Consider the following 26,877-nt stretch of genomic DNA (forward strand, 5'->3'; position numbering starts at 1 on the left):
TCAAAACAGAGAACCCTAAACTGAGTTGTGTCGTCTGTAAGAGATGATGTCTTCAAAAATACGTGTGTGGTTAGTATATAAAGGTTCCCAACGGCGGCGAATCGCAGGTTTCACGAGGAAACCCTAGTGATGATGGGCTATTCAGAAGGCCCAATTTTAATAACCTCTATGACCCATTAAAAACCCCCGAACAATCCTCAATTATTTCCAATTTAAAGCTGGTACAAAGTAAACCGAACCAAACCAACCCAACCTAACAAACATTCACACTACACGATAAGTTTACACTTTGCAGATCCTACATTCCAACTTACATAGATAAAGTTACAACTTAGGTTTGATTTTGTTAAGTTTAAACAGATATATTGCAAGTACAGTGGTTGGCTATATGGTGATGCTTCTTCCTAATTTCTTCTTGAGATATACTTATCGTGTTCGTTTCATGTAGTGTGGGAGATTTATCAACGTCTTCTCGAGTCACTTTTACACGAGCCACGTGAAATGTTTGCTTTTGCACAAACATTCTTTGTCGACGACTATTGCTGGGGGATCATTTTGTTTTCTAACAACTAGTTCTTGCTTATGGTTTAAAATGTCAACTATTTTAAATTTTAATATTGGCTTAGATATAAGAAATACCAAAGAACTAATATATGTACTTTTGACAAATACTTTGCTCACAAATCTCTACATCTGTTTAAGGCTGAAATTCATTAGATCCGACTTTAATGGAAGAAAATATCAAAATTAATATTCTTTTTGTGTGATAGATTTAAACTTTAGCTTAATTTAGCATGTTTGCAGAAAATCCAACACCGGATAAAATCTAATTTCAAACTCAACTAATTTTATCCATTTTATCTTAAACAAAAAATGACAAACACTTGAAAGCTCTAAAAAAAGTTCAAACACTTTTTCAATAGCTTCATCATACGTACGCATGATAGAACATTGGTGGAATAAAATAGCTTTGCTACCAAAGAGTTAATCTTTTTAAAAAAGCTTGAAAGATCTCTACTATTTAGTAATGACAACGCTACAAAGATCAGCAGTTTCATTCCGACGCCAAGGTTCTTCAGGTCGTATTTGGAGTGATCAATTCAAAAATGGAACAACAACACATCAAAATCAAGAAGACACATGTCAACAATCAGGAAGAGATAATAGTAATAATGATCTTGAAGATAAAACTCCATCACGGAAATCATCAAGTTCTTCGTCCTCTTCTTCATCATCACCAGCATATTTTTCCGAGATACGTAGAGGACCAGATATATCATCTTCTACACCAAACAAACCTGGTTGTGGTTTATCATCATTTTTTCGACATTGTATTTGTTCTTCAGTTCGTACATAATTTATCTTTTTTTGTTTTATTTGGTTTAGATATGTCAATGCTTGACACAAATTTGTAAATATATATTTTCCTGTTATATAAAAACTTCATTCATCACAATTCTCTTCTTGCGATATCAATTTTGTTCGAATACTAAAAAAGTGAAGAGTTCTCGATGATACACAAAAAAAAAAAAAAAAAAAAAAAGAGTTATTGAGACAAAATATAAAGGGGCCCAATGTATAATAAAGGCCCAATAGATATTTGTTGACGGGCCAGAAGAATAAGGGGAAATAATAAAATCTCTGAACCAATTTTAGCAAAAACGCAGACAAAAAGAGAGAAACATCGAACGAACCTTCTCAAGAGGAAGAAGGCAAACAAAATCCCTCTCTCTCTCTGCCTTATTCGAAAATTCTCTCTGCCCTTTTTGGCTGCTTAAAACTCCTTCCAATTTCTCTGTCTCCTCCGTTCCTTTTCGATTCTCCTCTTCTTCTTCTCAACCGCAATTTCTTATCGGGTCCAACTCTATTACACCGGAGAATTTGAACTTTCGTCGGAATTTTCCTCTCTCTCTCTCTCTGTGTATGGTTGCCGCCGAGCCGATGATCAAACTGCTTTCATCTTCCGATTTCTGTTCTCGTTTAAGAGATCTGAGTATCTGATTTCATCTACTACACTTGGTTTCTCGCGAAAAAAAAATCTAGATTGCAACAAAGTAGGTCTCCCTCATACAAAAAAAAGTTTCGCCGGGAATTTTGAGTCCCTACTCCCTTAATTATCTTCTGATTTCGTTAAATTTTAAGAGTAATGATTTAAATTTTGACATTTTTTGTTTTTGGGGCAGCAGCGATGAAGCGGATAAGAGATGATATATATGCCTCTGGGTCTCAATTTAAACGTCCTCTGGGCTCTTCTCGTGGCGAATTGTGAGTTTCTAAAATTTTAGGTCACTTCAAATTGTTTTAACAGAGGTTTTCAATTTTGATTACTCATTTGATGTGATTTGGTTGATCTTGGTTCTGTTTTGTGGAGATTAGGTTTTCTTCAATTTTGCATGGAGAGTGAAAGAATCTGTTAGAATCAAGTTATTGAATTTGAGTTATTGAATTGATTGATTAGAGATTATTTTTGGTGCAGATTTGGACAATCTCCGGTCCCTGGCCGTGGTGACACCGAAGAAGAAGGAGTAGGAGGTAGAATTGCTGCTGGGGATATTACTAATCAGAAATTGACAACCAATGATGCTTTGTCTTACCTGAGGGATGTAAAAGAGATGTTTCAAGATCAAAGGGAGAAATATGACAGGTTCCTTGAGGTCATGAAAGATTTTAAGGCTCAAAGGTAAGGTCTTTTTTAACTTTTCTATCTACTTGAGATTGTTGAGGTTGTAGACTTTTCATATAGGTGGTATCGGATTTAATTTATTCGTCTTGCATTTGCAGAACCGACACAGGTGGTGTCATTGCACGAGTTAAGGAATTGTTTAAGGGACATAACAATTTGATATATGGATTCAACACCTTTTTGCCAAAGGGATATGAAATAACGCTTATTGAGGAAGACGAACCTCTGCCAAAGAAGACTGTTGAATTCGAAGAAGCCATCAATTTTGTGAATAAAACTAAGGTCCTCTTGAAATTTTGCTCTTATACTTCTCTTATTAAGTTGCCCTTACACGTACCTAGTGTCTCAATGTACGAGTTTCTTTTTTGTCACTGCAGAAGCGATTCAAGCACGATGAACACGTCTATAAATCTTTCTTGGAAATCTTGAATATGTATCGAAAGGAGAACAAGGAAATTGGTGAGGTTTACAATGAGGTAATATACTCTTTTTCGAACATTTTCTCCTGTAATGCCTACTCCAAACTTTTTCGAACATTTTCTAACCTTCAATTATATGTGCTCTAGGTATCTATTCTCTTTGAGGGGCACTTGGATTTGCTTGAGGGGTTTACTAGGTTTTTGCCAGCGTCTTTGCCATCTCATTCAGCAGCGCAGCATAGCCGGAGTCAGGCCCAACGGTACAATGACCGAGGATCAGGCCCTCCTCTTATTCGTCAAATGCAAGTGGATAAGGTATGGTATTTGTTTCATATTTTTACTTGTTCCATTTGTTGTCAGGTACCTCAACTTTGTGCCTACTACATCTTTTATCACCAGGAACGTAGACGAGAAAGGGTCTTTGCTTCCCGTGTTGATTATAGTGTTGATCGTTATGACATTACGGATGATAAATCGATGCTGAAGATGCAAAGAGAGCAGCGGAAGCGTGTTGATAAGGAGCACAGGGCAAGGAGAGGCCGTGATTTTGACGATAGAGAAGCAGAGCAAGACAACCTACACCATTTTCCTGGGAAAAGGAAGTCGTCCAGAAGAGCTGAAGGTCTTGAAGCCTATTCTGGTGTTGCTTCACATTCTGAGAAAGACAATTTGAAAAGTAAGTTAACTCCTGTCAAGCATATGCTTATTTTGGTCCCTTTTCTAATTTCCAGGGTCCCAAAACAGTGGACACCTTAATTCTTTCTCTACAAGAGAGAATTTGTCATCCAATTTTGGCCGTCTGGTATTTTTATGGTGCAAAGAATCTGCTTCTGTTTTCTAAGATATTTTCTTTCTTTATGTTAGGCATGTACAACCAAGCATTTGTTTTCTGTGAGAAAGTCAAGGAGAGATTATGCAGTCAAGATGATTATCAGACATTCCTGAAGTTCCTTAATATGTTTAGCAATGGAATAGTCCAAAGGAAGGATCTGCAGACTTTGGTATGGCAATTTTTGATCAGGGGTTGATCTTGTGGTAACGCTCTGTCTTTGTGTTAAATTCCATTCATTTTCTTTCAGGTTTCTGATCTTCTTGGGAAATTTCCTGATCTGATGGATGAGTTCAACCAGTTCTTCGAGCGGTGTGAGAGTATTGGTATTTAAATTACCTATTTTCTTTTTAAAATTTTGTCAGCAATCTTCTTCTTTCTTAGGGTCATTCTTTTTTGCAGATGGATTTCAGCACCTTGCTGGTGTTATGAGCAAAAGTATGCTGCTATTTTAAACTCCTTGGTTTTGAATAATATTGTCTCTTGCCTTCCCACTTTGTACTGACATTACTGATACACATCCGGCAGAATCATTCAGCAGCGAAGAACAATTATCTAGGCCAATGAAGGTGGAAGAGAAAGACAGAGACCATAAGCCTGACCTCGAGGCTGTTAAGGAAACGGAGCAATACAAAGAGGAGTACATGGGAAAATCTATTCAGGAGCTCGATCTCTCTGATTGCGAGTGTTGCACTCCTAGCTACCGGCTTCTGCCTGCGGATGTAATTAGAGCTTTTCCAATTTGCATTTTTAGCATGTTCATTAGATAATACTTACTATAATATTTAATTTGCAGTATCCGATACCAACTGCAAGTCAGAAATCGGAGCTAGGAGCTGAGGTTTTAAATGATCATTGGGTATCTGTCACCTCAGGAAGTGAAGATTATTCATTTAAGCACATGCGCAGAAACCAATATGAAGAGAGCTTATTCAAATGCGAAGATGATAGGTATATATATGGATATATGTGTGACAATGTACATTTTTTAGTTACAAGTAATTGGTATTTTATGTTAATTACTGCTTATATCAGATTTGAGTTGGACATGTTACTGGAATCTGTGAGGTCTGCGGCCAGAAGTGCAGAAACTTTGTTGAATATCATCACAGAGAAGAAGATTAGTTTTTCTGGCTCCTTCAGGATCGAAGACCATTTCACGGGTCTGTATGCTTTTCTGGGCTTATATCTTCTCTCTTCCCTTATTTTGGTGCCCTCGTATGTTTGGTTCTTAACTTTGCCATTTTCTTATTGACATATTCACAGCCCTAAATTTAAGGTGTATTGAGCGACTTTATGGCGACCATGGTCTTGACGTGATAGACATATTACATAAGAATCCAGCCACCGCACTTCCTGTAGTCTTTACTCGTTTAAAGCAGAAACAAGATGAATGGAAGAAATGCCGTGAAGATTTTGATAAGGTCTGGGCAAACGTATATGCGAAAAACCACTACAAGTCACTTGATCACCGCAGCTTCTATTTCAAGCAACAAGATTCAAAGAACTTGAGTGCAAAATGTAAGTAGACTTATAGAATTCGAAATTTATATTCAACTATTTCCTTTATTCTGTTTTGTTGCTTACAATCATCTGGTAGTGCTACTCCTTCCTCCTTTCCCTTTCTCACTATTTTATGTTCTTATTCTTGTTTTGTGAACCAGCATTGGTGGCTGAAATTAAGGAGCTGAAAGAGAAGTCTCAGAATGAGGATGATGTTCTATTGTGTATTTCTGCTGGTTACAGACAACCCATAAATCCTAATCTTGAATACGAGTATTTCAACAGAGCTATTCATGAAGACCTGTACAAACTAGTCCAGTTTTCATGTGAGGAGTTATGTTCTACAAAAGAGCAGCTCAGTAAAGTTTTGAGGCTTTGGGAAAATTTCGTTGAGGCAGTTCTGGGTGTTCCCCCACGGGCCAAGGGCACAGATCTTGTTGAAGATGTTGTAATAAAACCCAACACTCTTGATGGGAATCACAGTACATCTATTAACGGGGAGGCTGCTTTGAGTTCTGTAGCAGACACAGCAAATTTGGCTTTCAGGAAACTAAAATCTACTGCCAATGGAGATGAGAATGGTTCATCTGTGGCATCCAAACATGGTGGGATTGGTTTGTTAAGTAAGGATTTGACAAGGACAGAAAATCCTAGACATGCTGATACGGCCGACAGAGATGGTGCTACCTGTTCTGCTGTGAGACCCCAGATAGAACAAGAGACTGGAAATGGAGCCGAGGAAAGATTTGGAATGGCTCTCCCGATGGATATTAGCGAAAAAGCAGTCACCTCGAGTGTATCAATCCCAAGTGTGGGAGAAAACAATCATGATGTTGTAGGAAAGGATAATTTGGCAGGTACTTTTCATATGCAAACTAATTAAATAAATTTATGCTGCTTGTCTATTTGTGTTGATGTTTGTTACTTTACAATTCAGGTTCACATGAGATTGAAGCCAAACCAAGCAACAACCTCAGTGATGTACAGCTTAAGGTAGACATCATTGAAACTGTTCATTCGACTCAGGTACTACAATCAATTGCTCGTTGTAACATATTTATATTCACCTTAGGTACTATGGGACCCTGTGGAATAAGTAAAAATGTGCTTTATTTTATATATTATACATTTCTGGACTCTTCTGACCATGCTAAACGGTCCTTTCATTTTACAAGGGAGGTGATGTTGGTAATTCGATAGTTTTGGCAAATGGAATAAAATCAGATTCTTCTAAACGTATTGGGAATTCTGATGAACCCGAAGGTCCGTCCAGAATTGGGAAGGAGGAAGGGGAATTGTCACCGAATGGTGATATCGAAGACAACTTTGGTGTTTACGAAGATCTTGGGGTGAAGTCGACATCCAAATTAGAGAATTCAGCACAAGCTGAACTAGAGGCAGATGCTGAAGTAGAGAATGAGGATGATGCTGATGATGATGATAGTGAAAATGCTTCCGAGGGTGGTGAGGATGCATCTGGAACTGAATCTGGTGGAGACGAATGTTCACAGGACGAAAACAGAGAGGAGGAAGATGGTGAGCATGATGGTAAAGCTGAGAGTGAAGGGGAAGCGGAGGGAATGGATCCACATCTCCTTGAAGGAGACATTGAGTTGGTTCCGCAGTCAGAACGTGTTCTCTTGTCTGTCAGACCCCTTTCAAAGCATGTAGCAGCAGTTTTACCCGATGAGAGGACTAAAGATTCCCGAGTTTTCTATGGGAATGACGACTTTTATGTTCTTTTTAGGCTTCACCAAGTGAGTGCATCGTTTAATATGATCTTTACCAAAATTTTTATTGAAGTTTCTACTCTCTAGCAAAGATAAACTGGTGCATTTTCAGATCCTGTACGAGAGAATTTTGTCTGCAAAAAGGAAATGCTCAGGCGGTGAACTGAAATCGAAAAACTCAAAGGATCCCAATTCCCTAGATCCTTATGCGAGGTACCTTCCTTTGTACAACTGTTTCAACAAGTCTATATAGATATATTCCAATACTTTTTTCCCATCAAATACTGATATGTATGGTGTACAGGTTTATGAAGGTTTTGTATGGCTTGCTTGATGGATCAGCTGAAACTTCGAAGTTTGAGGATGAGTGCAGAGCTATTATTGGGAATCAGTCATATATGTTATTCACGTTAGACAAGCTGATATACAAATTGGTTAAGCAGGTAATTTACTGACACTAGTGGTAAGACTTACTATTTGCTTTTGAACATATCTTACATTCCCTGTGGTATTCAAATATTATTCATCTGCAGCTTCAAGCTATTGTAGCTGATGAGATGGACAATAAGCTGCTTCAGCTGTATGAGTATGAGAAATCCCGGAAACCTGGAAGGGTTATGGACTCGGTGTATTATGAAAATGCCAGGGTTCTCCTGCACGAGGAAAATGTTTATCGGTTGGAATGTGTATGAACCTTGTGACTCTCTTATGTCTCCCGGTACTTCATACATCAATGTGGTCACTCGTGTTCAATTGGAACTTAATTGCTTTTTTTTAATTCATATGCAGTCACCCTCGCCATCACGTTTATCTATCCAGCTTATGGATAGCATAATCGAGAAGCCAGAAGCTTATGCAGTTTCTGTGGATCCCACATTTGCAAGTTATATGCAAGCTGAGTTTCTTTCCACCTCATCAGTGAAAAAAGAGGAGGGACATAACATTGTGTTACAAAGGTATCAATCTTATTGAATTACTCAAAATGAGTTTTTGTCTTTCATCTGCTTCGTTAGACTTTTGCATAAACCTCTACGTTCATGAAAATACATTATAATGGTAGATTCTATCTCGTTGACACGCTCGCAGATAGGTTTGTTTTTCTTTTTTCTCACTACTGAAATCTGTCCAGGATACCAATCTGGGATGATACTTAATTATTTAAACCAAATCTGGCTGTGGCAGGAACCTGCGTCCATACACTGGCTTGTATGATCTTGCAGCACTCTGTAAAGCTATGGAAGGTGTCGATGTAGTAAATGGCTTGGAGTGCAAGATGTCTTGCTCGTCTTACAAGGTGAAATATTTTAAGTTTAAAAATTATCAACCAATCCACTTAAAACCGATTTCTACCAGTTCATCTTTCTTTATGCAAAAGCTTCTCCTTACTCAATATATATGCGCCTTTTGTAGATCTCATACGTCTTGGACACAGAGGATTTCTTTCACAGAAAGAAGAAGAAAAAGAGGACGGAACAGTTATTGCAACATAACAAAGATAGAGTAGAAAGGTTCCATAGGTTTCTCTCAGCTTCAAGATGACAACAACGAAGCTTCCTCTTGCGTTTCTTTGTTTCTTTTACTCCAACAGCACACAAGTGAAAGGTAAAACCGACAAAAGTCACACAAGTCAAGTTGTCTGCAACTGTTCCCAACTTTGGTCTTCAGATTTCTTACTAAGCTGATTATATAAGATGAGATATAGAGAGATGCACAGAATGGGCAACAAAACCATGAAAAGAACAATGGTGGTTTAGTGTTACTATGTGTATCGTGTATTGGTTTTAGGTTTCAAGTGTCAAGTCTGTTAGTGTTAAATGTAGTGTGTGTGTGTCTCGAGCAGATTGTTGTTGTAAATATGGGGAAGCACTGGTTAATATATTTAGATAGGCCCAAAAGAAAACGTATTCTTCATCTACTCCAAATTTCAAGATTAAGAAATCAATTAGAAATATTGGTGGTGATTCTTAATTTACTGAAAAAATGTTTTCTGTATTGTGTATCTTTATTTTTTGTTAAAAGTAGAGATATCTTTTAGGGCGTGCCGTATATATGTGTTCAATATTGACGTCGAGATAGTGACTGAGCTGTAGAAAAACAACTTTTTTGGTGAACTGAGAACAACAAAATAATAATTAGACAAGTAGAGGTACCAAATTTCGATTACGTACATCGTGTAATAGCTTTAGGAAAATTAGTAAAATGATTTGTGGAACTTTTGAAAACAAATGCTTTTGAAAATACAAGTATTGTAAGCTCTCTCGGGATAAACAAGCAAGAGGCAATCATCAAGTTTTTTCACTGCTCTGCAACAAAGTCTTGATAGCCTTAGCTAACCTCACGGCATCAAAACATCCAGGCACCTTAGCTATTGGCGTTGTCTGTTTTTTTCGAACATATGCTCGTTTTTAACTGAGCTTCTGACGGTCGAAAAATCAAAGCTGAAACTCTCAATCAATAAGAAGAACATCTCTTTGGTTTGCTTTGGTTTCATTTTATGTTTTACAACAACAGATCAGATCTTAAGTTTGTTTATATACAGTATAAACTATAGAGAGTTTGTATTGTTTAGTAAAAAGCTACATATTTAATAACTATTTGGCTAACTTATTTATGTTTTAGACATAATTAGTTTAACCGATATATTATTATTGAATGGTCTTATATAAATTATAACCGAAGTACGAATATTATTATTTTTTGTTTTATTCTTGTTTTCTGATTAAAAAGTATATACTGCAAAAAAAAAAAAAAAATAGCATTCGAGAGACATAAATATGATTGTTTGCGAATTTCTTACCAGAAATTTAAAAGGAAATATGATCTATTTTATTAATATTGAAAAGAAACACACACAAATCATAAGATTTATGCAGGAGGGAACTTTCCAACACAAATGCTTTTGAAGATACCTGTATTTAAAGCTACTTTGCGAGGAAAGGCAATCAATAGGCAATCAGGAAGTATTTTCACAGCTCTGCAACAATCTCTTGATAGCCATCTGACGTCTGCCTCCGCTGCTAATCTCACCGCATCATAACATCCTGGTATGTTAACCATTGGCGACAACTGTTCTTTCGTACATATTTGGTTTGGATTTTGACGAGCTTCTGATGGTTGGAAAACCAATGTTGAGATTAGGGTTAACAAGAACAACGACATCCCTCTGGTTTGTTTTAGTTTCATTTTCGATAAGATATTACAAAAAATAAAAAGAGGTTTTGAGGTTTGGATTGTGGTGAGATATCTTTGTTTTCAGTAAATAAATAGAAAATAATTTGTATAGAGGGAATTATATATATATATATATATAGGAATAAATTTTGACTATAAGAAAATAATAGGAAAGTTTCCTTATTTATTTTGTTTGACCAATGAGACCTCAATAAAATGAGACATTCAAAGAGACAAAGTTAGAAAATTATATGGTAGAGTTGACTTACCTTATTATATGGTTAACAAATAACAAAAGAGAGAAAATGATTAAAATAAAAAAAACTAATGACGTAGTAATACAAATGCTTATGAAGATATTAGTATATAGTAAGCTTATGAGAACACTTCCTTGCAACAAATTCTTGATAGCCATCGGAAATGTGCCTCTGACGTAGTTATCTATCGTTGTTGTTGAACAGTTGAACATAGGTTCGAATTCGGCTGGGCTTCCTATTGTATGAAAATTATTGTTGAAGTTAAGGCTAATTAACAAGAAAAACATCACTTTGTTCTTTGTTTCATCTTCGACAGAAGTATTTTTTTCAATTTTACCCAAAAAAATAGTGGTTTCGTGGGTTTTGGATTGTGTATAGAGATATTATTGTTTCCTATATAAATAGAAAAGAAGTATGATATTGATGTATAGGGAACGTTCTTATATATAAAAATTTGACCGAAAAATTCGAAAAGTGTATTTATTTGTTTTTTTACCTACTTACATATACTTGGGAGAATTTACAGTCAATATTTTTTAAGTAATCATTTGTATCCATCTTTGATGTAAAACACTAAAATGAACGGATTAACACAAAAAAATTTAGTATATTTGCCGTTTTGAGTAAACTTGAAATTAAACATTACTTACTTGGTGGATTTCTGCTAATCAAACAAGTGTCAACGTGGTTTTCTAGCGGAATATGCATGGCAAAAAAAAACAAAATAATAATATCATTTATCTCTTTATCATATCATTGAAAAAACACATGAGTCAAAAATTCATAAACGATGCTTTGGAGGGTTCACGCCCTTACAAATATCTTTGAAGACAAAAATTGGTAAAGCAAGATCAGAATTAACTTTCAAGAAGCAACCGTCAGGAGATGTTGCGTATACTGCTTTGCAACAGTCTTTATATAACCATCTATAATCTCTATACGCCGCTAATTTCAACGCAGCGTAACATCCATCCTCTCTGTCTATCCTCGTCGTCGAACAATAAACAATCGGCGGAGCTGCTTTCGATGGTCGCACAGTAATCAATGCTAAGATTAAGGTTAACAAGTAAAATATCGCTTTTGTTTGTTTTAGCTCCATGTTTTTGAATATTTTCAGATAGAGTGTTGGTGGTTCAAACTGTGTGGAGTTGAGATTTTTATTTTATTTTGGGTGAATATATAAATAAAGAGTTTTGTAGTGTGTAATCTCTTGTAGAAAGAAGAAACTTTGACTATTCTTTTTTTTTTTCTATATACATCAGAGGAAAGTTTGCCTATAAAATATAATAATTTTGGCAAGTTCATATATATATCTGTTTGACTAATATGCTAATGCATGCATATTCATATACATAGTCAATTTCTTCTGCATTTATAGGGAAAAAAATCATTCGCTAACAAGGAAAAATCATCGACAGAAAAAAGTAAGAAATCCATACAAGTTGATATCATCTCCATTTTTTTTTTTTTTGATAAAACAAATCATCTCCAATTTGAATAATAAGAAATCATTCACTAGTATAACGAAATAAATAATTAATTTTTCAAAAATGCATACAAGATTTACATTTGGTGCCAGTATATTATACTGTATGAAAAATGTATTTTCATTCCATATGACATTCATTTCCAAACTACTAAACAAACCTCAAGCAAATAGAATTCCAGTAAGTTGTTACTACAAAATCAGAGATAGAAGCAGTGATATACAACTATAACAAGAATGCACATGGGGGAGTGAAACTGGAAGAAGAGGAAACTGGAAGAAGGGGTTGCTGACGGCGTTGGCGTTGGCGTTCTCGCCGTTGTTGTTCAGAAATTCAGAATGATCAGCAGCCAAGCAGTGGGAATTGACGAGAGATATGGCAGAGATGAAGTAATAGAGGGTACCAAAAAGGGCCGTCCATGACTCCTGCGCTACACCACCCAGAACAGCAGACAGCATTGCTAGAAATACTAGGAATGCGACATTAAGTTTGGAGCCTGTATATTATTATCAACAACTGATCCTAAAATGATGAATGCAAAATTCGAGTTTTTCCAAGATTAAAACCAATATTGTTACTTGTTAGTTCACTTTTTTCTTTTAACAAATCGCTTGCATAGTTAATATGTCACATAACGAACAAAAGTCAGAACATGCTGACATTGAAAATTGTAGTGATACCAAACCAACCAAATCATGAGAGGGAATATTAAAGTTAAGGAAAGAACTGTCAACTGAGTCAATTAGACCAAAGTCGCTCGGTAAAAATACAGGGGATGTGACTTTCTTTATTAACAGTAACAATACTTTGTTCCTTACTAATACTGTTTGTTTTCTTCCATTGATCTAAAGGCAAAAAGACTAAAGCTATGTTCGATAGAGTTATGTGCTCTCTCTCTCATGTACCCCAAACGAATCATCTACCTCAGTAATGTTATTTACTTCCGATCAAGCTCTGCATACCATCTCTTCCAAGTCTCCGTGAAATGTCCAAGAAGACTAGTTATTTCTGTTTCAAACGACATTTATCAAAACCAAAACTCAGTTATGTTTTGAATTTCAGATATGAACAGACCCCATGAATTTTGATCTCACAGAAGCCAAATGGAATCAAGAATGCAGGTTTATTATTATTAACATGCTTCTGTAACGATTTGAGTTTGGTTGTTACCTTTATTACAATACTGTGGTTTGTAGGTTGAAGCAAGGCTCTCGATCTCTTGTAACCTTCCCTTTCTGACATATTCGTTCTTCTTAGATGCTCCTGTTGGGAAGGATGGGCCAAACACATACTTACTTGCAGCTGGTTTCGATTCCTGCTCTGTGTTTGCATCGTCATGTTTCTTATATCCAATTTGCTTGCCGTTTGATGAACAGTCTGTTTTGTTTCTTTTGGCTCTCAAGTTTGTGATCTCTGTACCAAATACCCGTTTCTTCGGTTCATCGGAATTGAATAAGCTTGTTCCTGTCTCAGCTATGCTTTCGGAGCCCAACCACCTGTATGCTGGTTTCTTAGTCTCTGGTATTTGAGTCTGTAGCAAAAGCATACAAAAAAAAAAGTAAAAGATGAAATAATGGAAATTTTTGTAAGTTCAAAGTTAATGTATTGGCTTAGGAACAAAGCTCTCTTACCTTCTCAATTAAATTCATCGAGGAAAACACATTTGCAATGTCATAAAGTCGTCTAACCTTAGCTGTTAATCAGTTTCAGAAATTGGGTTGGTTAATGACACTATGTATGTGATAATAGAGATCAGAAAAAGATCCAAAACAGGAACTAGAGATTTACTTCTCATATGGACTGGATCTTGAGAGTCGCTCAGCAAGGCTTTTGCAGCACTATCAAGTGTGATGAGATCATCCTGAAGAGAAGGCAGCAGACAGAAGTGTGAGTTGTTTATAAAAAGGGATTTGAATATTTTGTGTAAGAAGCCAAATGAGAGATAACAAATCAAATCAAATTATTCATTCACTTACATCAGAACAGAGAAACATCTTCACAAAGTTCTGCGAGAGAAGCCATAGAGATTTCTCTTTCCTTTGGTCTGCAAATGAAACTAATTTTTTTTCTAAAAGTTAGCTCCTAGAACAAAATCTTATCCTCGAAACTTTTATTTTATCAAGTAGCACTTTCGTAACAGGGAGCATTATTTGCAAAAACAAAACTTGTTTATTCAGAATCAAGAAGATAGATATTGATAGTACTCCTAACATAACAAAGCACTAGAAAAAAAAAAGAGAAGAATACCGATTTTAGAGGATGATGAGGTTTCTTGATCATCAGGAGTTAAGCTGAAAGAAGATTCTTCTCTTTGAACATCATCTGAAACCTGTTACAGAAAATCACGTTCCATCAGAATTAAAGAGACAAGATGAGCCATGACATTCACAGGTAACATTCTTCTAAAGATGAGCATGAAGAAATCTTTGAAAAAAACAGCAAGAGAGAATATGAATATGATCATATAAAAAACCTTGTCAGAGTTGTTGGTACTTGAGATACAAAGCTTCTCTCTCATTCCTTCTTCCTGTAAACAAGAAAAGAAACCAAAGACTAGTTTCAGAACCATTCTCAAGCTTTTTTTAAAAGAACAAGAAATAGAGACACAACAACAACATTCAATTAAAATCAAGTACCTTGAGTTTATCTAGAGAGCGAGGAACCTCTTTAAAACCTTTCCAGGAATACATATTCTTCCCTTTTCTTGCCACAATCTGAGTGAGTATGTAAGACCACAAACTCGAATCAGCTAAAGGGTGAAATGAGCTAAGCTCAATTAACCTAGAAAAATTAAAATAAAATTAACCTAGAAAAAAAAACAAACCCCAATGCTCTCCAAAATATTGACGACATCATATATACGGCGGCGTTCAACTCCTGCCAAAAAATTATATGTGTTTCTCTCCGTTAAAACCCTAAATTATTGTGTTCTTCTTACTCTTGGACTTAGATTTGAGCCTATGAATTAAAAAAAAAAAAAAAAAAAATCACCTAATTTGCCAGCGGCGTGATCGAGACCAATCAGATCTGCATCGTCTCGGTTATACAGTCTCAGAAAACTGAATCGTACACAATCAATTACACACATAAATAAAATCCAACCAAAATAAAAATAAATCTCGAGAGAGAGAGAGAGAGAGAGAGAGAGGAGTACTTGGAGACGAGAAGCCCTAGGGATTTCTCCTTGCGGCTGTAAGTTTGCAGAGCGAGCGATTCCGCATCTTGAGAAACCATCGCATATGATGACATCTTCTCTTCTCTCTAGGAACAAAAAAAAAAATAGAGACACAGAAAGATGAAAAATTCTGGGATATTTATTTATTTCTTTCCACAGAGCTTTAGCGTGACTTCGTAAAAAAAAAAAACCTTTTTGGGCAAAGCGGGGGGGAAGATTTTAGATTTTCGAATTACGAATCTAGGCGCTTCTTCAGTTCATACATCCATCGCCTTTACTTTATTCTTTATCTATCCCTGACGAAATTACCCTCGCTCCTCACGCTATAAACGCTGATGCGAAAGGGTCATTACGTCAATTTGTTGTTGTCTAGCCGAAAAAATCCTTGTTTTTAAGCGCCAGCGGCAAAATTTCGCAAAATCTATTTTTAATAACTTTACATACAAAATCACATTGGCTAAAACAAGTTGGTGGATGAGTTGAAGATACATTTCTTTTTGCAATCGTTAAGAGTCTGATAAAAAATAGTACACATATTCATGAGAAACAACGTATAGAGAGAAACTGGTCCCTAGAAAAATGTATACAGAAGAAACCCCACATTTTGATATTTTGATATTACCACAAAGCAAAAGTACAAACATACAAACCCAAATCTATTATGGCTCAACGGAAGTCACTTCTTCCCACTCTCCATCAACAATCTCTTTCCACACTGTTACGTTATTGTTCCCATACGAAACCGCCAACAAGTTACCCGTCAACGACCACGACACCCTCCACACTGTTGTCTCGAAATCTTTCAATACTTTACCTTCCCATTGCTCCCCTTCTTTCCCTGTTGTCCATATGATCACTTTCCCATCTTCTGAACCACTTGCTATGGTTGATTTTGGGAGACCCAAGTTCGGTGCCCATGCCACGTCACGCACCCAATCTGTGTGTTTGCTAAGAGCCGGGAAACAGTCCATTTTCCATGACCCGTTGGAGAATTTCCACACTTTCACCGTGCTGTCACACCCACCTGATGCTAGTTTGTAAACCGGTTCGAGCATACCTGAGCTTACGAGTGCGCCTGGTTCTGTAGCTGGTGCCCACGAGACTGAAGTGACTCCAACCGGGTGTGCTTGGTCGATCTTTGTTGTGTCCCAACCGCCGTCAGCTCTAGCTGAGAAAACGGATATGTTTCCATCTGATGCTCCACAAGCTAAGGAGAGTCCGAGATCATGAGGAGCCCAAGCGATAGAGTTGACTGATACTTTGTGGTCAGTGAAGACATGAGCTTGTGTCCATCGGTTCTGGTCACCTTCTTTCCATAGTATGATCTGCCCATCGTAGGAACATGAAGCGAGGAGCGAACCGAACTTTGGGTGCGCCCAAGCGACTTGCCAGACAGGACCTCGGTGACCGGTTAAGGTAGCTAGAGACTGTGATCCACTGCTGTTGTTTACTCCGGTAATCTTGATAGTGCAGTCAGATGAGGCAGTAGCCACTCGCTTTCCATAGTAATCCATGACCACATCATGGACAGTGTCGCTATGACCAGTTTCAATCTTCTGGGGAGGCATGTTTCCTGAATGCTTTCACTGTTTCCGCATTGCAAAAAACAACCAACATAATGATAAGGTTCACTAAAACATCTTAAACTATGATGCGGATTTTATAAAAAGTAAAAAAAAAAAAAGCTAACGGGTTCATTCTACAGGTTTGAGGCATTAGTTAACCAACCAGAGTAAAACAGGTTAAGAACCTCTAAATTTCAATTAGGACACGATAGAAACAAAACTATGAAATGCAATCCATCAACCTTGAGTATGTTTGATTGATTACTAAGCAGAACAACTAGCAAGTTATCACAACCAAGACATGTAAGCACACGGATGATATGTATTTGAACAATCAAAAGGAGACAGAGCAAAAAAGCATGATTCGATCTATACTCAGACCTCAATTTTTTTTTTTTTTTTTTTTTGGACAAACTCAGACCTCAATTATAAGCGTTTATTCAACAAAATCACCATAGACCATTCAACATCACAGCGCTTAAATCGTAACATAAGTAGTTCTGTAAACCATCGCAGGAGCTCAAGTAAAAAAATTGACTAGATCAAAAAGAGAATTCGAAATCGTAGATCCTCCTAATAATTGTTAACTCTTTCCCCACAGATGTACAATTCCATTAATCTGAACTGAGCTAGGAACCCAGAAACAACACCGGAGAAGAAGGAGATACGAACCTGGTAACGGAGTTATCTTCTTCCTTCGAAGTCTACAAAACCCAGATCTGATACTCTGCTGGAGAGCGAGAGAAAGAAACCGAAAGAGGGGCGAGCTTGTGTTGTGTCTTCCTTATTACCGATTATACCCCTGCTTCGTGGAATGACAACGGTGCCCCTACTTACTTATCAACAATTTCCTTTAAAGCCTTATTAATTTTGGTCGATGAAGAGATTAGTGAGAATACAGTAATTATGCTTCAAATTATGGGCCGTCGAATATATGGTTTTGGGCCTTCAATATGATTTACTCTGTATTATTGAGAATAACAACCAATTTAGTTGAGGACAAAAAAGAATGTCTGAAAGAAAAAAAGGTCTTTCTTTGGAATCATGGAGAAAACACCTCTGGGGAGAAACACAATTCATACCAAACATATCGATAGATTAGAGATGGCAAGCGGTGCGTATGTCGACATTGATCATTTGCTATAAAGGAGATGTTTTAGAAGATGTTGTTTTTTAATTGGTCTTATATTTTTTTAAAAACTTTATCTTGGAGACTGGATTCAGTATGGAAAGGTAGCACAAGTTTAAATGGTGTCAGATTTATACCAAACATTAACATATAATACTAATAATTCTAATATAAGAGTCAGAATGATATTGTAAAAAAAAAAAAAAAAGTATAACTTTTAAAAAGGTAATATTTTGGTCATTTTAAATACTTACTTGGAGCCTATAATTAATGTCGTGTAGAAAGGCACCATAACATTAATTAATCGTACTCTAATGAGTCTAATCTTAAAATGTTCGTGAATAACTAAGCATTTACATATTTTATGTCTATATGATAGTTAAGTAACCCTTTTAGCACCAGATCAATACAGATTTTGTAAGTGTTTTATCACATGACTTATATTAAATAAATGCAACTTTGTAAGTATTCATATGTAGGTGTCGAACAAACATGTGTCCGTTAAGTGCGAGTTTACGTACCACACGTAGATAAGGATCAGGTACGAGATAAAGATTACGTTATTATGCATTCCGGCACTTTTCTGGATCGGATTTCAATTTCGTAATTAAGATCTTAATAAATAACATGTATATATATATACCTTAAATTTCAATCAATATAATGTCAAATGTTAAAAAATGTTCAGAAAACGTAATAAATCGATCGTGATTTTTTTCTTTTGTATGGTGCTAAACAGTCGATCAAGATCAGTTGGTTGAATGAGATTACAAATAACAAATATTTGATTCAAAATTTAACCAAAAAATAATCGTGCAGAGGTGTCGCTATCTTATTTTGTTGATGCATATGAAAGGAAAAACATTCATGGATTGATGTTTTTTTGTAGCTGAGAATATTTGCATTATTCTGTCGTCATTAGCAACTTACAAACTTCGGTTAGAAAAGGTTCGTAAATGAAGATGAAATAATTTTTCCTTTTCTCATGTAGTAGACACTAGACAGTGTTATATCTGTTCCCATTCTCCTTTTGTAGACCAAAATGATTTCCATCTCACTAAACCACCATAGCGTGGGGTACACAGTACACTACATATATATATTGCAGGTATAGTCTAAATTATTTGTTGACCCAAAGAGAAAAATAATAGAAATAGAAAACTAATTTTTACTTATGCTATGTGCACAAATATCATCTATATTCATAAATATTATCATGTCATCGACGTTACTTTCAATTTTATATGTTATAAAAGATGGCCGGTGGTATATTATAGAAAAGCTAATGTAATCATATGATTTTGTTTTGTTTGACAAATAGATGATTTACTATCTAGTACTATATAAGTTACTAAGAGTTATATTTATCCTTTTAAATATTATAAAAAATGTCAAAATATTTTCGTTACCAAGATAACTCTAAATATATATATTGTCAACATCTACATCATAAAAAAAAGGCCTTAATTACTAGAGAAAAAAATGAAAAAAATTTGGGATCCTAAGCTTTCGCTTGGGTTGCTTCCCCTCCCGGCCGGCCCTGCTTGGACCCTGTGGTATTGCACCCTCGGCACATGTGCTAAGCTGGCACTGCACGTATACCGGAAAATTAGTTTTTCAGAGAACCACTCTCTTTACTATCTTTCAACTTTTATTGACACGTTTAATTCCTACCTATCACAGCAGTTCTATTTATAAAGTTATAGCTACTTTCATAAGCAAGAAAATAAGAAATTCGTATATATCTAGCTCTCTTTTAAGTTTTCAAAATTTTGCTCACTTTTTAGTTTTCTTACGTAAAATCCCATTGTAAGAGTTTTATTTGTTTTCTTTGTATTTCATTCTTCGTGCCTGGTAACAGAGATCTAATCTAACAAAATATATATATAAACAAAAGAAATTGCAAACAATCCGAGGTGTGACGGAAAAAAGAAAACGAGTCCTGGTTTGCCAACTCGTTGGATATTGAGGACGGAGGACCATGGGTTTAAGGCCAAACTAAAGCAATTCGATCGGTGGACAAATATATTTGCATCAGTTATTCGAATCATGGCTCATTGGAGAGCGCGTCTAGGTAACACTTTTGCTCTTAACAATTCGATCTCATTCCTCTCTTAAAACCCACCCTATCTCTATGAATGGAATTATATATATCAACGTTAATTACATAGGTTTGTATATACGCGTTTCTTTACCAATTTTAAAAAGAAAGTCTCAAGTATACTACTTACACATACATACTTGACAGAAATGTTTCAAAGATCATTTTCTTTTCTTTAATGAAATAAAAATATAGATTTCATTTAATTGAAAAAGAAAAAGACATATTATCCCACAAAGTCGGTCAATGAAGCCAAAAAGTTGTTAAAGGATAATAGCACACTTTTAATCTTTGTTCTTCAGGAACACTTTTTTAATTTACGAATTAAGGTATCTAAGAAGTCGTCAGGTAATTCCTTACTAATTTAATACTAAACGTTCGACTACAATTAATTTCACAACTATAGAACATATCTCTTTAACTAATATAAAATTCCGTACTTAGATAGCCACAACAGTTATATGCATCCGTTGTTATATATACTTATATACGACGCTTGGCACATTATAGAGCACACGTGTTCTGTTCATGTATTCGCCTATTCACAAAACGCGCCACATGATACCTACATGACGACATAATTTACTTGTATTGTTTGTAAGTTTGTAACTTCTTCGGGATAACCTAATTTGTAAGTTGTAACTCAACTTTGTTCGAATTTTTAAGAAATTATGAAAAAATCATTTTCCACTAACTTATGTTTCATGTATTATTTTTTTTTGTAATCTTATTAATGTGATCATGTGGTCTCACCTCAATATTAATTGCCATTAAAATGGATTACTACTCCCTTTCATTTATATTACACTTTAGACTTTTTCCAATTTTTGATTTGGAATTCTAACAAACCCCCCCAAAAAAAATCATCTTAAATACTAATCACGAAATGAATTCACATCCTGTGAAAGAAAAACTCAAACAAGTATATTAAGAACATATATACATACATACATATATATATAATGATGTATAGAAAAAGAAATCAATATACGCCAAAAATAAACGAAAAAGATAAACTTTAATTATTGTTTTTTTTTTTCATATATGTACTGTACACGAATGGATTCAATCTAGCTAGCTGATAGAAAAAGAAACGCTAATGGATGGTCCATTTTAGTGATTATACACTGCATGCAATTGCATTATTTCGACGTATTTGTAAAATTTGATTTATTTTGTAAAATCGATCAACCCTCTTTTTCTAGACTTTTTTAGTGTTTGATTATAAATAGAACAAATCAGCAAACTTATTATTTTCTGGACTTTTTTTTTTCTCCTTTTCCTTTTTACTACTTTCCAAGACGGTCTGGGTTTTCTTAGAACATAGAAGGGAATTTTGTGTATAATGTTTTCACATAAAGAGTAGTTTCTTTGAAAGAGTAAAACGAGTAGTAAAAAGGTTAGCGTAACGGTGTATACCACCGGAATATTTTTGGATTATATTTGATGTTATGATTATATTTAAAAAAAAAAAAAAGGTTAGCGTAACGGTTTATTGAAAAGGAACCTGGTTGCAGAATGGCCAAAAAAAAGGGAAGAAATATTTAATACTCCTAGCTATACACACCTATCTATACATACAAAAAAAGGGAATAAATATTTAATATTATGTGGTTGCACAAAAAAAAAAACTATTTAATATTATGTATAAGATATAGGAATTCCAAGTATGGAAATTAATCTCTGCCATTAATGGAAGTTCCCAAATACCCCAAAGCTAATGATTTTTGTTTTCTTTTTACTCGTATGATTTCAAGTCTTTATAAATACGAAAATCAATCTCACAAATCATCAACAATAACCTTAATAAATCTCCACTCTCTTCTTACATGTACAACAACAAAATAACCAAACATCTTTTCTCCCCTTCTCTGTCTCTCTCTCTACACTACCCACACAGACAATAAACAGATAAAGACAGTCAGTCTCTAATGGATTTAGAACAGAAGACAAGAGGACTTAGCAAGTCATGTGCTCTTCTCATAGGTAAATGATTTTATCCTTAACTCTTTTGTTTGTTTGTTTCAACTTTCAAAGATTCAAACTTCACATATGAAACTAAAGCTTAAACTTTCTTTTCTTTCTTATAAACTTTTTTTTTTGTGAATAGTGATTGCGGGAATGGAGAGATATGCATTCAAAGGAGTTGCATCAAACTTAGTGACATATCTAACAGATGTAGTGAAGATGAGTAATTCAAGAGCAGCTAAAACAGTTAACACTTGGGCTGGTTTCACTTCTATGCTGCCTCTCTTCTCTGCTCCTTTGGCTGATACTTATTGGGACAGATTCTTCACTATCCTCGCTTCTTCTTCTGTCTACTTTGTGGTAAGTATAATAAAGGCATGTTATGTAAAGTGCTAAAACTCTCGTCCACTGTTAGAAAAAAACGGTCAGGCGATGAGCTAGGTAGAGCTTATTTAGTTATTAGGTCACTAGCTAAAATTTTATTTTTTATTTATCTAAGTCTGTAATTGGGTTAGAATTGGACTATATTTTGATCTTCTCATAGATGTCTATATATGTATATGGGTATTAACTTGCGCAAGAAAATATGGTTTAGAGGATCTAAGGAAGTTATACGTTAGGTTTTGGGTCATTTTCCGAATTAAGAATCGTTCAAGTAGACTATCTTAATAAGTTTTTAAATATTAGACATTGGGTCATCGTCCGATTAGAATTTTCTTTTACCAGTAATGGTGTTTATATATATATATGTCTCCCTTTTAAAAGTTGGGTTGATGATAATGGAATTTTGATTATAATGTTGAAATAGTGCACATAATGGGTTTTATTGGCGAAAAAGCTAGCTTAGTGGAAATTTGATTTTTTTTCCTTTGTTATATATTTTCGAAGTTTTTAAAAAATCTAATTATTCTTTTTCTTTTAAAGGGGCTAGTGGGATTGACATGGACAGCATTTGCTGGGTCACGTTCAGCTACTAAGACGATCTCTACGTGTTTTCTCTACTCTTCACTATGTCTTGTCTCAATCGGTTTAGGCGTTCTAAACCCTTCTCTTCAAGCCTTTGGTGCAGACCAGCTTGACCACGACCTTGATAAGAATTCCGAGTTTTTCTCGGGTGATCAAAAGGAGGCTAAAGCTACCCGAAAGACTCAGTTTTTCCAATGGTGGTACTTTGGCGTCTGCACCGGAAGCCTTATGGGTGTCACAGTCATGGCTTATATTCAAGACACTTTTGGTTGGGTTCTCGGTTTTGCTATTCCCGGAATCGCAATGTTCCTACTGATCTTGATGTTCTTGTCGGGTTGCGGAATCTATGTTTATTCTTCGGGTGGTGGTCTGAAGATGAAAACAACTACTACACCTTTTGAGAAGATCCTTAAATTCATTCAAGGGAGAGTAGTGAAGACGAAGAAAAACATATATACACTTGCAGATGAGAAAGATTTGGATGCTATGGAGCTTGAGTAAGTCCCAAAAAACACGATATGTTATGAAATTAATTAGTCTTTTACGTTTTGTTAGCTAATGATGACCGGTTCTTGTTTATGTAGGCTACAAGAGAGGCCTCTCTGTAACTGTGATGATAGCACTGAGACCAAAGACGTTGAGGCTGCTTCAACAACCACCAAAGGATTGGGAGAAGAGGAGAGCTTGAAAACGGTTTTCTCTGGGCTTGATAATGTGAAGTCAGTGATTCGCCTTTTGCCCATATGGACGATGCTTCTCATGTTTGCGGTTATCTTCCAGCTGCCAGCAACTTTTTTCACCAAACAAGGTATGACTATGAAGCGAAACATTGGGACCAACTTCAGAATCCCACCTGCAACCCTGCAAAGCACGATCACGTTATCCATCATCCTTCTTATGCCATTATACGATAAGATTTTGATACCTATTACCAAGAGAATCAAGAAAAACGGTAAAGGCATCTCTGTGATGGAGAGAATGGGAGTCGGAATGTTTCTATCCATCATCGCCATTGTTATAGCGGCAATAGTCGAAAGGAAAAGACTAGACATAAGCCAAAAGATGAAGACTTTACCTGATTATGATCCAGAAACCGTCCCACTGAGCATCTTCTGGCTGCTCCCTCAGTATATCCTCTTGGGAATCTCGGATATTTTCACTGTCGTTGGTATGCAAGAGTTTTTCTACAGCGAGGTTCCTGTTAGAATGAGAACAATGGGATTTGCACTCTACACAAGCGTTTTTGGTGTTGGAAGCTTTGTGAGCGCTGCGCTGATCTCAGTCGTGGAGGCTTACTCGAGCTCAACAGGGGACTGCCAAAACTGGTTTGCGGATGATATGTCGAAAGCTCGGCTTGACAATTACTACTGGCTACTTGCTGTTACAAGTACAATAAGCTTTGTTGTCTACATAGTTCTATGCAAGTTTTTCAAGAGTAGCAGTGATCAAGGCGATGCAAAAGAAGAAGCCCCTAAATGAAAAGAAGACCAACTTCGATTCCTTTGACACAGTCAGACTTAGATAACTGTTTGCCACAAGATTCCACGATAGATTACACTGTAGTGTAGTAGGTTTAGAACTAACTAGCGAACCATGAAGAAAAGGAAGAAAACCGTTCTCTACAAGATCTTAATTCATAAAAAAACAATCTCTTCTACTATCAAATGCAAATGATTCAACATTATTATTATCTCGTGTGTTTGATTACATATCATTTTTATCCTCCCATTGACCAACAACAATTTCTAAAATGGACAAAAACTAAACCAGAAAAAAATAAAAAGTCTGAAACTTTGATTTGTATTGTATCTACCTTCAGTCATGTGAGCTGATTCCATTAAGACCAGCTTCCTTAGTAACGTGTCCCTCTTCTCGAATCTCGTCTTCTTCATCAGAATCGAGGGTGAAAGTACTTAAGTTCTCCATCTCAGCTCCGAGAGGCCGATATATCGAGTGATCTTCACGGAGATAACCTTTCTTGTTCGCAACAACAGAGAACAATGCAGTAGCCAAAACCACCATCAAAGCCAAGTGACAGTTGAACTGAAGAGTTGCTATAGCTTTGGCTCTGTGAAAATCACCGTGTCCTTTGCATTTGATCGTGAAATTGCCTCTGCTCTTCCCGTGAAACGAACAGTTATTAGTAATCAAACCGGTGAAAAACGATATACCCATTTGCAGAAACCAAGTTCCTTGCAGAATCAGACCGATCCCACGACCTAATCTGGCGAAACGATGCGTGTTGTTGGCGTCAGATTTGAGCTCAAACACCGTGGAGAAGACGCAGATCGCAATGGGTACGAGCATGAGATCGTAATAGCGATTCTCGATTCCAGAAACGTCTTTCTTTTGAAGGTAGAACATCAAGAACTCCTCGACGAAGCCGAAGAGAAGCAACAGAGTCGTAATCGAAGACGGTAGAGAAACAAAGACTGCGTTTTTGGAGTTGACCAGATATGTTAGTATGGCGTACACTAGGAATAGTACTGCCACAGCCAGGATCTGTAACTGGATCATCGACCCGACCCGATCGTGGGATCCGATTGAGCTGAAGAAGGAGAATATCGAGTTGGCTATAAACAGAGACGAAAGCAAAGCTACGGGGATGGAAGATGATCCAACAGATTTCGGCGACGAACGACTGATCTGTGCCATCGATGGATCAGTAATACCAGGAGATGGATTCGGATCCAGGTTTGATGAGTCGAGTGACTCCCAAGCTCCGATTACTGCAAATCCACCGCCGGCGACGGCGTAACTCAATATACCCATCACTTCAATTCTCAGAATATCACAATCTTCCAATTACAAAGATCTCTGCGAACCAGACTTCTTTCGAGGAAATCTGGAGTTTTCCGCCATTGAAGCTTAACAGAAGAAACTCGAACCTCGGTGTCCTGGTAAACCGGAATGACCCGACCCGAAAGACCCACAATTTGGTTATAGGCTGGTGGCCCAGTAACACAATATAGGCCCATTGGGTATTTAAATACGATCATCACGTGTTTAATCACGTGCCTCTATGGATATAGTGTACTGTGTTGTGTGCTCTGCTTGCGTAAAGCTTGGGGTAGTGATGTTAAAATGGGCTAACAGCCCGCGGGCCTTAACGGGCTGTATATAAAAATTTCGGCCCATTATCCGTTTATCAACATTATAAAAATAAACGGGTTTAAACGGGCTAACCCGTTTAGATCCGCTGTCTTAGCGGGTTTGACTCCAAATTAAATGGGCTACCCGTTTATTATTTCTTATGGAATTTTTCTTCAAAACGTTGTAGTTTCACTGTAGGGTTTTTGTTTTCTCTATCTTGTCGTTGGTTCCTCCTCCAAGCCTCCCAAGAGATTTTTAACGCCACCTCCGTCATCACCTCCGGCGAATATTTCGTCATCACCTCCGTCATCACCTCCATCATCACCTCCGTCACCACCTCTGTCACAAATTCTATAGATTCAGAGGTCTCTCTAATCTCTAATCCCTCAATTCGATTTGCTTTGTGGGTTTTGATGTGGTCTTGTTCTGTGTTGTTGTATGATTCATTTGGCTTTGTGGGTTTTGTCAGAGAAGTACCCTACATATAAAAATTGAACATTTGTACTTAACATTTGATTTATTGATCCGGTTCTTAGTAAAGATTTACTGTGTTTTACTGTGTTTTCAATTGTTTGTCTCTGTATTATCTACATATGCATTGGCTACTTGGCTTGATTAAGAGAATCTACAATGTATAATACAAATTTCTCTAGTAATTTCCTTTATAATTTGTTCATTTCTCTAGTAATTAAATTTCCTTTATACTATTGTGTTTCTTTCTTTGAGTGTGATGTTAAGTGCGCCTCCTTGGTGTTTCATATTTGCTTGAGTTTGCAACCATTATCTCACTAAAATGTTTGA

At 36.2% G+C, this 26,877-nt stretch overlaps 6 protein-coding genes and 1 pseudogene across 10 annotated transcripts; 2 read left to right on the top strand and 5 right to left on the bottom strand.

The window, feature by feature from the left end:
- Nucleotides 1–1,643: 1,643 nt before the first annotated feature.
- LOC104763824 (paired amphipathic helix protein Sin3-like 1) lies at nt 1,644–9,064 on the top strand. Of its 4 annotated transcripts, none has more exons than XM_019241384.2 (23): nt 1,644–2,054; nt 2,187–2,265; nt 2,477–2,680; nt 2,782–2,965; nt 3,061–3,159; nt 3,250–3,417; nt 3,502–3,778; nt 3,967–4,103; nt 4,182–4,257; nt 4,334–4,369; nt 4,460–4,653; nt 4,728–4,882; nt 4,967–5,094; nt 5,198–5,452; nt 5,596–6,291; nt 6,372–6,460; nt 6,610–7,191; nt 7,277–7,377; nt 7,469–7,607; nt 7,698–7,850; nt 7,954–8,120; nt 8,347–8,458; nt 8,575–9,064. In XM_019241384.2, exons 2-23 carry the CDS (start codon nt 2,189–2,191, stop codon nt 8,701–8,703), a joined length of 4,158 nt encoding a protein of 1,385 aa, XP_019096929.1. In that variant the 5' UTR covers nt 1,644–2,054; nt 2,187–2,188; the 3' UTR covers nt 8,704–9,064. The 4 variants fall into 4 exon arrangements, with proteins under 4 accessions (XP_019096929.1, XP_087356870.1, XP_087356869.1 ...); XM_087500744.1 differs by having other exon boundaries at nt 6,372–6,427; XM_087500743.1 differs by having other exon boundaries at nt 1,661–2,054; nt 2,184–2,265.
- Nucleotides 9,065–9,355: 291 nt separating this feature from the next.
- LOC104763822 (uncharacterized) lies at nt 9,356–9,655 on the bottom strand (annotated as a pseudogene).
- Nucleotides 9,656–9,967: 312 nt separating this feature from the next.
- Nucleotides 9,968–10,419, bottom strand: LOC104763821 (uncharacterized). The gene has a single exon (XM_010487203.3). The coding sequence runs from the start codon at nt 10,345–10,347 to the stop codon at nt 10,030–10,032; it is 318 nt and encodes a 105-aa protein (XP_010485505.1). The 5' UTR covers nt 10,348–10,419; the 3' UTR covers nt 9,968–10,029.
- Nucleotides 10,420–12,775: 2,356 nt separating this feature from the next.
- Nucleotides 12,776–15,709, bottom strand: LOC104763819 (E2F transcription factor-like E2FF). Of its 2 annotated transcripts, XM_087500750.1 has the most exons (12): nt 15,446–15,709; nt 15,234–15,340; nt 15,071–15,138; nt 14,904–14,956; nt 14,716–14,793; nt 14,553–14,606; nt 14,327–14,408; nt 14,056–14,135; nt 13,868–13,940; nt 13,711–13,772; nt 13,250–13,610; nt 12,776–13,087 (listed from the first exon to the last, which is right to left on the bottom strand). In XM_087500750.1, the coding sequence occupies exons 2-12, from the start codon at nt 15,326–15,328 to the stop codon at nt 13,017–13,019; spliced, it is 1,077 nt and encodes a 358-aa protein (XP_087356876.1). In that variant the 5' UTR covers nt 15,329–15,340; nt 15,446–15,709; the 3' UTR covers nt 12,776–13,016. The 2 variants fall into 2 exon arrangements, with proteins under 2 accessions (XP_087356876.1, XP_087356875.1); XM_087500749.1 differs by lacking the exon at nt 15,446–15,709 and having other exon boundaries at nt 15,234–15,439.
- A 20-nt stretch (nt 15,710–15,729) lies between these two features.
- LOC104763818 (protein transport protein SEC13 homolog A) lies at nt 15,730–17,782 on the bottom strand. The gene is made up of 2 exons (XM_010487200.3): nt 17,492–17,782; nt 15,730–16,840 (listed from the first exon to the last, which is right to left on the bottom strand). Exon 2 carries the CDS (start codon nt 16,820–16,822, stop codon nt 15,914–15,916), a length of 909 nt encoding a protein of 302 aa, XP_010485502.2. The 5' UTR covers nt 16,823–16,840; nt 17,492–17,782; the 3' UTR covers nt 15,730–15,913.
- A 3,932-nt stretch (nt 17,783–21,714) lies between these two features.
- On the top strand, nt 21,715–24,673 carry LOC104763817 (protein NRT1/ PTR FAMILY 5.9-like). Its single transcript, XM_010487199.3, has 4 exons — nt 21,715–22,035; nt 22,160–22,377; nt 22,942–23,480; nt 23,568–24,673. The coding sequence occupies exons 1-4, from the start codon at nt 21,981–21,983 to the stop codon at nt 24,460–24,462; spliced, it is 1,707 nt and encodes a 568-aa protein (XP_010485501.2). The 5' UTR covers nt 21,715–21,980; the 3' UTR covers nt 24,463–24,673.
- Nucleotides 23,379–25,900, bottom strand: LOC147920025 (uncharacterized). The gene is made up of 3 exons (XM_087500751.1): nt 24,797–25,900; nt 24,059–24,361; nt 23,379–23,844 (listed from the first exon to the last, which is right to left on the bottom strand). Exon 1 carries the CDS (start codon nt 25,753–25,755, stop codon nt 24,799–24,801), a length of 957 nt encoding a protein of 318 aa, XP_087356877.1. The 5' UTR covers nt 25,756–25,900; the 3' UTR covers nt 23,379–23,844; nt 24,059–24,361; nt 24,797–24,798.
- Between the last annotated feature and the right edge of the window lie 977 nt (nt 25,901–26,877).

This window comes from Camelina sativa, chromosome 19 (genome assembly GCF_030686135.1).
Source record: "Camelina sativa cultivar CO46 ecotype springtype chromosome 19, ASM3068613v1".
NCBI lineage: Eukaryota > Viridiplantae > Streptophyta > Magnoliopsida > Brassicales > Brassicaceae > Camelina > Camelina sativa.

Bases quoted from the DNA above. Each gene is read 5' to 3' on its own strand.
- LOC104763824 (XM_019241384.2), top strand. From the start codon at position 2,189: ATGAAGCGGATAAGAGATGATATATATGCCTCTGGGTCTCAATTTAAA. The intron at 7,608-7,697 runs GTAATTTACTGA...ATTCATCTGCAG, and splicing joins TATACAAATTGGTTAAGCAG to CTTCAAGCTATTGTAGCTGA. The intron at 7,851-7,953 runs GTATGAACCTTG...ATTCATATGCAG, and splicing joins ATGTTTATCGGTTGGAATGT to TCACCCTCGCCATCACGTTT.
- LOC104763821 (XM_010487203.3), bottom strand. From the start codon at position 10,347: ATGAAACTAAAACAAACCAGAGGGATGTCGTTGTTCTTGTTAACCCTA.
- LOC104763819 (XM_087500750.1), bottom strand. From the start codon at position 15,328: ATGTCATCATATGCGATGGTTTCTCAAGATGCGGAATCGCTCGCTCTG. The intron at 14,136-14,326 runs GTATTCTTCTCT...AAAAAAAATTAG, and splicing joins CTCATCATCCTCTAAAATCG to TTTCATTTGCAGACCAAAGG. The intron at 13,941-14,055 runs GTAAGTGAATGA...CCTTCTCTTCAG, and splicing joins AGATGTTTCTCTGTTCTGAT to GATGATCTCATCACACTTGA.
- LOC104763818 (XM_010487200.3), bottom strand. From the start codon at position 16,822: ATGCCTCCCCAGAAGATTGAAACTGGTCATAGCGACACTGTCCATGAT.
- LOC104763817 (XM_010487199.3), top strand. From the start codon at position 21,981: ATGGATTTAGAACAGAAGACAAGAGGACTTAGCAAGTCATGTGCTCTT. The intron at 22,378-22,941 runs GTAAGTATAATA...TTTCTTTTAAAG, and splicing joins CTTCTTCTGTCTACTTTGTG to GGGCTAGTGGGATTGACATG. The intron at 23,481-23,567 runs GTAAGTCCCAAA...TTGTTTATGTAG, and splicing joins TTGGATGCTATGGAGCTTGA to GCTACAAGAGAGGCCTCTCT.
- LOC147920025 (XM_087500751.1), bottom strand. From the start codon at position 25,755: ATGGGTATATTGAGTTACGCCGTCGCCGGCGGTGGATTTGCAGTAATC.